The sequence below is a fragment of the Notolepis coatsorum genome (genome assembly GCF_963971535.1).
Source record: "Notolepis coatsorum genome assembly, contig: SCAFFOLD_374, whole genome shotgun sequence".
Lineage (NCBI taxonomy): Eukaryota > Metazoa > Chordata > Actinopteri > Aulopiformes > Paralepididae > Notolepis > Notolepis coatsorum.
The window spans coordinates 66878-77437 of NW_028172701.1; the positions used below are offsets into that span (position 1 = coordinate 66878).

Consider the following 10560-nt stretch of genomic DNA (forward strand, 5'->3'; position numbering starts at 1 on the left):
GAAGTAGCTGAAGAGGTTGATGTATAAAATGTGCATGTTGTGTAAAAGTTGTGTCATTAAAAAAAGTTAAAACCGATACCGATAATTTCCGATATTACATTTTAATGCCAATATCGGTAGGCCGATAATATCGGACATCTCTAGTGTTAACATAGTACACAGAGGGTTCCTTCTTAGAGGGTGATAGTGCATGCACACCACCACTATTATCTCACTTTTCCAATATAATTAGCCCACAGTAATCACACGCATGAGATTATACAATCATAACCCCCCACTGAAAGTAAAGAGGAAATAAACGTCAACCTTGTCCCCTACCCCCCCCCCCCTCTCTGTCTCCAGTCAGCCGTGTACTCAACAGTCGACAAACTCCGCGGTGCCGTCGACGAGGACGAGGAAAAGGAGCACGACTACAGCAGCATCGCGGAGATCAAAGGCCTGGTCCCAGACTCCTCCTCCAGCGACCTATACGCCACCGTCCGAGACCTCTACCCCCGACCCGACGGCCCCCAGCCCCCGGGGGAAGACGCCGCCCTGGACCCCGCGTACGAGACCATCCGCATCCCCAAAACCGCCGGCGTGGAAGACGGCCGTGGCGCCGGGCCGGAGTTAGCGGAGTTACGGGAGGGGCCGGACGCCACGAAGGCGGAGCCTGACTATGAGAGCGTCGGGGAGTTGGGACTGAACCGGGAAACGTCCCGTCTCTGACTTTCCATTTCCCGCTTCTTCTCTTCTTCTTCTTCTGCGTTTGTGGCACTTCATGCAGGGTTTCCCCGGTTGTAGTTTCAGGACTGCATTCCAAAGCTTTGGACTCACTACCCAGCATGCTGTTGGTGCATGACTTGGGGAAGTAGCAGAGAAAGCTCTGGGGAAGCATACAGACTGTTCTTTTGTTCACCATCAACGCTCGAGTGTCCTCTTCGCAGCTTGGGTACGTTTAACACATCTGACCTTGACTCTTTAGTCGTTTGGTACTGGTACTAGTAAGCAGGTCATCTTCCCGATGCGTTTACCTCCGCAGTTAGCAGGTTTTTCAACCCTCTCACGCCAATACATTGACCTCGACCGACATTTATTTTAACAGTGCACATCCTGTGAGAGCATCATAGACTGCTACACTTTATCGCATACAGACGTGATTCAAATGCGCCAGATTATCTATGAGTATGTCATAATCACATTATATAATATTCAGTTATGACAGACGTGGAGTATCTTGGGGTTTGGCCGGTGACACCGGGTGAGTGCCTGTGATAACCACGATCCTTAAGACCTCTATGTGCCACAGAAACGCCGCCTCCAGCACCGCACGGCTCCACTCCAACACACCGGTGCGGTTCTGGCTTTTACCGGGCCAGCTGGATTCAGTGCCACGTTTTATTCATTCAGTGCCATGTTTCCTGGCTCCTCCCGGCTGCGTCAGCAGTGCCCCTGCTGCGGCCTCTCTATTGGAAAACCCACGCATTTACATTTTTACATTTTGTCATTTAGCTGACGCTTTTATCCAAAGCGACTTACAAGTGCTGTGCAACAGGTCAGCAGGGTGCGAATAGGATCTTGGCACGCTACATGGGCGTGGCATGCCAAGGGCTAAGCCAATCACATCTGTCCCTGTCTTCGACCGTGATCAAACAGGTGGTGTAGACAAAGATGGCGCTTGACAGGCGATGGCAACGAAAAGAGAAACTATAGCGGACCGCTGATTATTTTGTTGTCCTTTTCAGGACACCATCCCTGTACACTTATGGGTGCTTCTTAATATTACGAGATACATGCTATGGACTATTAGTCATCTGCAAAAACAAGAATTAAAAGAAGGAAGGAGAGAGTTATGTATGTGGTATCAGTTCCACAAGGTATTTTAAAAACATTTTACAGTACATACATATTTTTTTTATTTATTTGAAGATGCAAATTGTTGTGTACGTGTGAGTGTCCCCAAGAAGTATGTATGTTATAGGAAAAAGTCAATAGGATTTTTATAGAGGATAATAGCAATTCATATCGGATACAAAGTGAAAGTGATTTGTGAAGGTATTGAAAAAAGTTAAGGTACGCGTTCCCCTGTTTAAATATTTTTTTTAGAATGTATCGTTAAAAAGACAAACATGGTAAGACCATATCTTTACATATTGTGATTTCTTAATCTTGTGAATTGTTTGCCTTTTTTTTTTCTTTGCTAATTTCTCACAGGATTCAAAACATGTTCAAAATATTTGCAACGTTGACGACAATATGCAACAGCAGACGTGCTGAAAACGCAGATATATATATACACACCTCTGTTGGACCCGTTTTCTTTTTGCTCATCCCGTTGAAGGTACGCGTACGTTTTGTAATACAGCCTCAGTTAAGCACAATACCACACGTGACGGTACGGCAGCAGTACGGAGCGCTCCTCGTGGATCATTGCATCACAGCAGCATCTGAGCACAATCTGAATATCCAATGCTTTTACACGTCCCACCGGTATTCCGGTGAGACCATTTCTGCAGCTTACCGTATATTGACGACATGCCAAAAGAAAGGCCTGTATAACCGCCGGTTACTCCGTTATGCATTTTGTGTACGCTATTACTTATTTGTACAATGTCCAGAATGGTAAAGTATACTTTTTATAATATGCCTGTTAGAAGCACTGATGTTATTATTGTCCGTGATATCGTTTTTAAGGGAAAGTGAAGAGCTGTTGTCTTCCCATCTCGCTTTTGTCTTTGGCACTGCATACAACTGCTCCGAGCCGTCATCGCCGTGTGTTTGAGTTCTGACAGCAGGACGCAGGTGATTATCAGAAACAAGGTACAATGTGTCGGTACAGTACGTGCCTTTGGAAGAAGGTTGGTACTTTTTTTTTTAAGAAAACCGAGAATTAATGTCTGAATATTGTCGTTTGATTGTTGTTTTCAATATAATCCGGCCAGTTCAATGTGTACATATCTATTACCATGATCTCTCCTCTTTGCAGGAAAAAACAGTACAGTTATTTCTCTGTTTCCGTCCTTGTTATCAAAATACTCCACATTATTGGATGTCTGAGCCGGGACGCCTGGTATTAACCTGTTCACTACCACACCACAGAAGGTTAACATTTCACTGCCACACTACAGACGGTTAACCCTTTCACTACCACACTACAGAAGGTTAACATTTCACTGCCACACTAGACTATTAACCCTTTCACTACCACACTACAGAAGGTTAACCTTTCACTACCACACTACAGAAGGTTAACCTTTCACTACCACACTACATACGGTTAACCTTTCACTACCACACTACAGAAGTCTGTAGTGTGGTGGTGAAAGGGTTAACCGTATGTAGTGTGGTAGTGAAAGGGTTGACCGTCTGTAGTTTGGTCGTGAAAGGGTTAACCATAGTTAGTGTGGTCATGAATGGGTTAACCGTGTGTAGTGTGGCAGTGAAGGGGTTAACCTGTAGTGTGGCTGTGAAAGGGTTAACCATTTGTCATGTGGCAGTGAAAGGGTTAACCTTCTGCACTGTCGCAGTGAAAGGGTTAAGTTACATCTAGGGATGTCCCGATCACGTTTCTTTGCTCCCGATCCGATCCCGATCATGTGATTTTGAGTATCTACCGATACCGATATTTCCCGATCCGATCAAAAAAAATATCTTTTTTTAAACTTTTTTTATTTTTATTCAACAAACATGACCATGTTCACGTCTTAAACTCACACTGAGGCCTTAGTTTTGGTTTTAAATTGCATATCATCATTAATTTATTTATTGTCACACAGAGCAGAAGAATTTTGCCAAAACAAACCAATAGTATCCAGCTGCAGAACGGCAGGCCAGCCACACACTCAGACCCAAACACATTTCCTTTGATTTAATTATACATCAAATGATTTATGAAGTTAACTTTTCACCTGGATAACGTCAACATTCAGGGTGAATGTAATGTGAGAAATTGGGATAAAAAAAAAAAAAAAAATTATTTGGGTCTGAGAGTGTGGCTGGTCTGCCGTTCTGCAGCTGGATACTATTGGTTTGTTTTGGCAAAATTCTTCTGCTCTGTGTGACAATAAATAAATTAATGATGATATGCAATTTAAAACCAAAACGAAGGCCTCAGTATGAGTTTAAGACGTGAACACGGTCATGTTTGTTGAATAAAAAATAATAATAATTTAAAAAAAAAGGTAAAAAAAAATATCAGATTTTTTTTATTTATTTTTTTGCCGATCCCGATATTCGGATCACGTGATCGGATCGGGACATCCCTAGTTACATCCGCTACAGTAAAAAAAGATGCGATACATTTCCGGTGTCTTGAATATACGACACATTACACACATTCTTTCACGTGTCTTTGTGATGAACATTTATGAAAACACGTGATCCCCCTCTAAGTGACACGTGACCCCCCTCTAAGTGACACGTGACCCCCCTCTAAGTGCATTTGTATCGTCCAATCACCGGGCGACGTAGCGGGGCGTGATTTACATATAGTGGAGTTCATAGAAATGCCATAAAGAGCCAATAAGGAAATGGGTGGGAGGGTTTAGTGCCAAATCTCATAATAACACACACACACACACACACACACACACGCACACACACGCACACACGCACACACACACACACACACACACACACACACACACACACACACACACACACACACACACACACACACACACACTGATTCTCTACCTAATGAAACAATCCTCTCTCTCTTACACACATACACACACACACACACGCACACACACACACACACACACACACACAGTTTTCCCCCCCTCCTTCCCCCATCAGCCCCTCTCCCATAACGACACAGTTTGTCCCCCCCCCCCATCAGTAACTGCCTCCCTCCGCTGGCTGGCAGTTACATGGCCGCATCTGTCACGCCTCCCTGTGTGTGTGTGCATGTAAATGTTTTACGACATGGATTATTCTATTAAAAGATATATAACAAAGTGTGCCGCTGTGATTTGTCTTTTTTTTTTTTTATTCACGGAAGGGTTTTGTCCCGCGCAGATAAATGATACAGCTTTATGGGTTTCATAGATATCTTTAATATTGATTGGCCATTTGTTATACCGGGAGAACGTAACAGTATTGTATACCGTCTGCTTAACGGGCTCAATATTCATGTTGGATGAATAAGACTGTTGATAAAATTGATTCATGAAGGTGATTTTAATGTCCTAATCAGACGTTATGACATGCGTCTGATATTAGCTTATCAGGACTCCAGTATAGGATTATAGCCTGGAGAGTTTATCTTCGTCAACAACATATATTAACATGAATAGCCTGCTGTTGCTCGGATGTATGTCTTGCAATGATGACGTCTTTTTCTTTTTTTTTCTTCAAATATGCAACAACAACAAACGAAGAACAAGTACAGATATAGCCTTAAGCCGTTCAAATAAAAAAAAAACTACATTTTGTCATTACATATTTGAAAAGGAGTGGGAAGAAGTATACACTTATTTAATCCCACCCCTTTTTACTCAAATCATACTTTACCTGCTCCCTTCATGGTCAGACTTATGAGAAAATGAACTTTTAACAAAAACATTTTGATGAATTCCTTATTATTATTTGCCAAAACTGTAGGTTACCCTGTATAGTTCCTCTAGCCATTTGATATACATATATACAACATGTGGAGAGCAACCTGTGGAGTATCTCTGGGCTAAATCTATATTGATGTTAACTTAAAACCAACCATCGTCACAGTGTTGCTGTGTGTGTGCGGGTGGCTTGGTCTAGTGGTGAGTCCGTGTTGTAGTCGAGTCACTAAATCTCCAGTCCGAGTCGAGTCCCCATTACCCTAGTCCGAGTTCGAGTCCAAGTCATCGAGGTTGAGTCCACTCCACTCTGGCAGTCAAAGAGCTGACGTACAAATACAAAAAGGTCTACATTAAACATAAAATGAGGGAGTTTATTTACTTTGTGACACAATAGCCAAACAAATGCATTAGCCGTCAATATCTTATGCCAAATGATTAGGGCCTGTTACAAAAAATATATAACTCATAACAAGTCTGAGTCCTCGTCTGCACCTTCCGAGTCTGAATGCAGTCAATGCTCGAGTCCAAGTCGAGTCACGAGTCCTGAGGATTGGTCCAGGACTCGAGTCCTACACCGCTGTCGTGAGTGCACCTGCCCCGCCCCACCCCCCACTCCCCACCATAAGCATTGTTAGTTTGACTCCCGGTCGTGCTGGGAGTTTTGGGGACTTTCGCCGATACGAAGCGTAAATAATATATTACATACACAATACGTACATATATTATGTATGGTTATAACATAACTTACATGATGACCTTTTGTCCTGTGGTTGAGATTAGAACTTTATGTTTTGTATGAGACGTGTTGCAGCGGCCAATAGGGAGGTGTAGTGGTTACTTCCTGGTCTATAGGGAGGTGTAGTGGTTACTTCCTGGTCTATAGGGAGGTGTAGTGGTTACTTCCTGGTCTATATGGAGGGGTAGTGGTTACTTCCTGGTCTATAGGGAGGTGTAGTGGTTACTTCCTGGTCTATAGGGAGGTGTAGTGGTTACTTCCTGGTCTATAGGGAGGTGTAGTGGTTACTTCCTGGTCTATAGGGAGGTGTAGTGGTTACTTCCTGGTCTATAGGGAGGTGTAGTGGTTACTTCCTGGTCTATAGGGAGGTGTAGTGGTTACTTCCTGGTCTATAGGGAGGTGTAGTGGTTACTTCCTGGTCTATAGGGAGGTGTAGTGGTTACTTCCTGGTCTATAGGGAGGTGTAGTGGTTACTTCCTGGTCTATAGGGAGGTGTAGTGGTTACTTCCTGTTCTATAGGGTGGTGTAGTGGTTACTTCCTGGTCTATAGGGAGGTGTAGTGGTTACTTCCTGGTCTATAGGGAGGTGTAGTGGTTACTTCCTGGTCTATAGGGAGGTGTAGTGGTTACTTCCTGGTCTATAGGGAGGTGTAGTGGTTACTTCCTGGTCTATAGGGAGGTGTAGTGGTTACTTCCTGGTCTATAGGGAGGTGTAGTGGTTACTTCCTGGTCTATAGGGAGGTGTAGTGGTTACTTCCTGGTCTATAGGGTGGTGTAGTGGTTACTTCCTGGTCTATAGGGAGGTGTAGTGGTTACTTCCTGGTCTATAGGGAGGGGTAGTGGTTACTTCCTGGTCTATAGGGAGGTGTAGTGGTTACTTCCTGGTCTATAGGGAGGTGTAGTGGTTACTTCCTGGTCTATAGGGAGGGGTAGTGGTTACTTCCTGGTCTATAGGGAGGTGTAGTGGTTACTTCCTGGTCTATAGGGAGGTGTAGTGGTTACTTCCTGGTCTATAGGGAGGTGTAGTGGTTACTTCCTGGTATATAGGGAGGTGTAGTGGTTACTTCCTGGTCTATAGGGAGGTGTAGTGGTTACTTCCTGGTCTATAGGGAGGTGTAGTGGTTACTTCCTGGTCTATAGGGAGGTGTAGTGGTTACTTCCTGGTCTATAGGGAGGTGTAGTGGTTACTTCCTGGTCTATAGGGAGGTGTAGTGGTTACTTCCTGGTCTATAGGGAGGTGTAGTGGTTACTTCCTGGTCTATAGGGAGGTGTAGTGGTTACTTCCTGGTCTATAGGGAGGTGTAGTGGTTACTTCCTGGTCTATAGGGAGGTGTAGTGGTTACTTCCTGGTCTATAGGGTGGTGTAGTGGTTACTTCCTGGTCTATAGGGAGGTGTAGTGGTTACTTCCTGGTCTATAGGGAGGTGTAGTGGTTACTTCCTGGTCTATAGGTGTAGTGGTTACTTCCTGGTCTATAGGGAGGTGTAGTGGTTACGTCATTGCTGTTTCCGGCCGGTCCACCCTCTGTCCAACGCAATGTAATTCCTCATTGCCCATTTCTAAATCGTCTAGTTTAAAACAAATAAAGCATGAACTGCATGGTATACCTTTCTGTGTGTATTCATCCACAATCTATAGCTCAACAAATTCGCAATTAATCGTAAAGTAATTACGTATCATTTTATTTCAACCAAAAATGCTTAAACAATAATGTTAGTGATAGAAGGGAACTCATTTTGTGCAAAAATGGAAAGCTTGCCAAATGTTCATGAGGCAGAATTATTACAATAGCCGATAATACATTTTCCCAATGATAAATCCCTATACGGGTGGACCTCGCGGGAAACTAAAGTGACGTCAGACTACACCTCCCTATACTGTCAAACAATAGTGTTGTGTTTTATCCTAAAGGTGAATGAGGAGGTACTGAGAAGAGCGGATATGCAAGGAGGACAGCTGCTGGAGGTATGGAGTTGTGCGGGCACGTTCTGAGAGGATCCAGCGGGGAGATGTTCAAGAAGCTGGTGACGGGGAAGGTGGATGGAGAGAGAGGAAGTGGAAGACCAAGAAGAGGCTGGGTAGACGACGTCTGTGATTGGAGCGGAGTGAGAGGCGGAGTCACGGAGTTGGAGAGAAGAAGCGGAGAAGAAGAATGGGTTGGAGCGAAGAAGCCACCTGATGATGATGATGATGACGCAATCTGAAATGTACATACAGTACTGTTGCCTATGTAACCCCGTTTAGCCAGGGTTTGAAGTCTTCAAGTTAAAAAGCCAACCAGTTCAGAATTATTGCCCGTGGTGATGTCACAAGAGGAGGGCACAAGCAATGACTTAGCTTTGATTAATCAATCAGCTGTGATTTTTGGAGCCAGGAACACTGCCTATTACTGCCCAGTACAGTTTTATTTAGTTTTACTCTTGGGTGTGGGTTAGCCAGGCAGGGAAGAAATAATTAATTTAAAATGTGTTGCTACAGACACCAACACAGTGTGTCTAATACAAGGGAAGACAGAGGTGCTGGAAAATAAATAATTTAAATTCGATTTAGACGTGTTTCTCAGCAAAACACGTTCCACAGATTCAAGGATGTTGTATACAAAAATTGTCATCTGACTTAATTATGAAGGCCCACCACAATCTATAAGGCTGGCCGCCACAAATAGATTTCCCAGACTGACGCTTCACAATATGTGAAGTATTTTTACTCAAGTACTGTACTTAAGTACAATTTCGAGCTACTTGTACTTTACGTGAGTATTTTCATTTACGGGAACTTAACTTATTGGTTTACTTGGTGGATGTCTTGGGGTCTTGGCCAAGATTGCAGTGACTGTTCTACGTGCACCACGAGGCCATGGATCAGCTTCTTACCGTCTTCTGTCCGTGGTCTGTCAACGTGGTTTCATTGCTGGGTTAAGTACTTCTATTCTATTCACTTAATATGCTTACTTCATATATCTATTCTATTCACATATATGCTTACCACTTGTATCTATTGCTATGTCCGCCCACTACAATCACGCGAGCTGTCTAACGCCTGCCCCGTCTCCCTGTCTCCCTGTGAGTGGCTGTCCCGGAGTGATGACCGGAGTGTCGGACGTCCCGCGATGAAGACCGGGAGGATGCGACCCTCTGCGTGCCCTCCTGTCTCCCTGTCTCCGGCTGTCTCGTAGTGATGACCGGAGTGCTGGACGTCCCGTGATTAAGACGGGGAGGACGCAACCTTCTTTGCGCCGCCCCTGTGCCTCAAATAGATCCGCTATCAGCTCTATCTTTAATCTTTCAAAATGTTCAGTTGCTATCGCTATCAGCTCTCTTACATTTTTCAAAATGTTCAGTTGCTATTGCATGCACTCATCTGTGTTTCACTACACACATGAGTGCATGCTTACCAACTGTCCGTCTGCAACACTACTATCACCGACATCTAAGAAGGGAGATCCCCCCTTGAATGGCCCTTCTAAGGTTTCTTTCCTCCACATTGCCTGTGGTGCATTTTTTCCTATTGCTAGGTTTTAGTGTGTTTTTCCTTACCTTCGCGTGGGGTATGTCTGGGAGTGTTGCATTCATTTATTTTGCATTTATTTTAAATTTGTTGGACCTTATGGTGTTCTTGTTTTGTTCTTGACTTATTGTGATGTTTCTTCTTGACTTGTTTAAAGAAGACATGTCCGGCCCATGGGGACATTAACGTGTGTTGTCGGGCCTTACAAATACATTTGATTTGATTTGATTTGACTTAATACTTTTACTCCACTACATTTCAAAGGAAATATTGTACTTTTTACTCCACTACATTTATCTGAACCCATCAGTTAATAGTTACTTTGAAGAAAAATATTTGACGTAGAAAACATGGCAGAAATGTATGAAGATTATATGCTTTCACATTTGAAGCCTGTCGACTTCAAGAGGATGTAATCAGAGCAGTGTAACTGGACCACATACCACTTTAACATAACCTTTAATCAGAGCAGCATAACTGGACCACATACCACTTTAACATAACCTTTAATCAGAGCAGCATAACTGGACCACATACCACTTTAACATAACCTTTAATCAGAGCAGCATAACTGGACCACACACCACTTTAACATAACCTTTAATCAGAGCAGCATAACTGGACCACACACCACTTTAACATAACCTTTAATCAGAGCAGCATAACTGGACCACATACCACTTTAACACAACCTTTAATCAGAGCAGCATAACTGGACCACATACCACTTTAACATAACCTTTAATCAGAGCAGCATAACTGGACCACATACCACT

At 43.6% G+C, this 10560-nt stretch overlaps 1 protein-coding gene across 1 annotated transcript in view; it reads left to right on the top strand.

Moving 5' to 3' along the window:
* pag1 (phosphoprotein membrane anchor with glycosphingolipid microdomains 1) overlaps positions 1 to 3710 on the top strand; it is a gene marked incomplete at its 5' end in the record, with an annotated part of 55763 nt that extends 52053 nt beyond the window's left edge. The window contains one exon of the mRNA XM_084338961.1: positions 343 to 3710. Within this exon, the coding sequence (XP_084195087.1) occupies positions 343 to 708 (366 nt within the window). The remainder of the gene's footprint in view (positions 1 to 342) is intronic.
* Positions 3711 to 10560: the final 6850 nt, after the last annotated feature.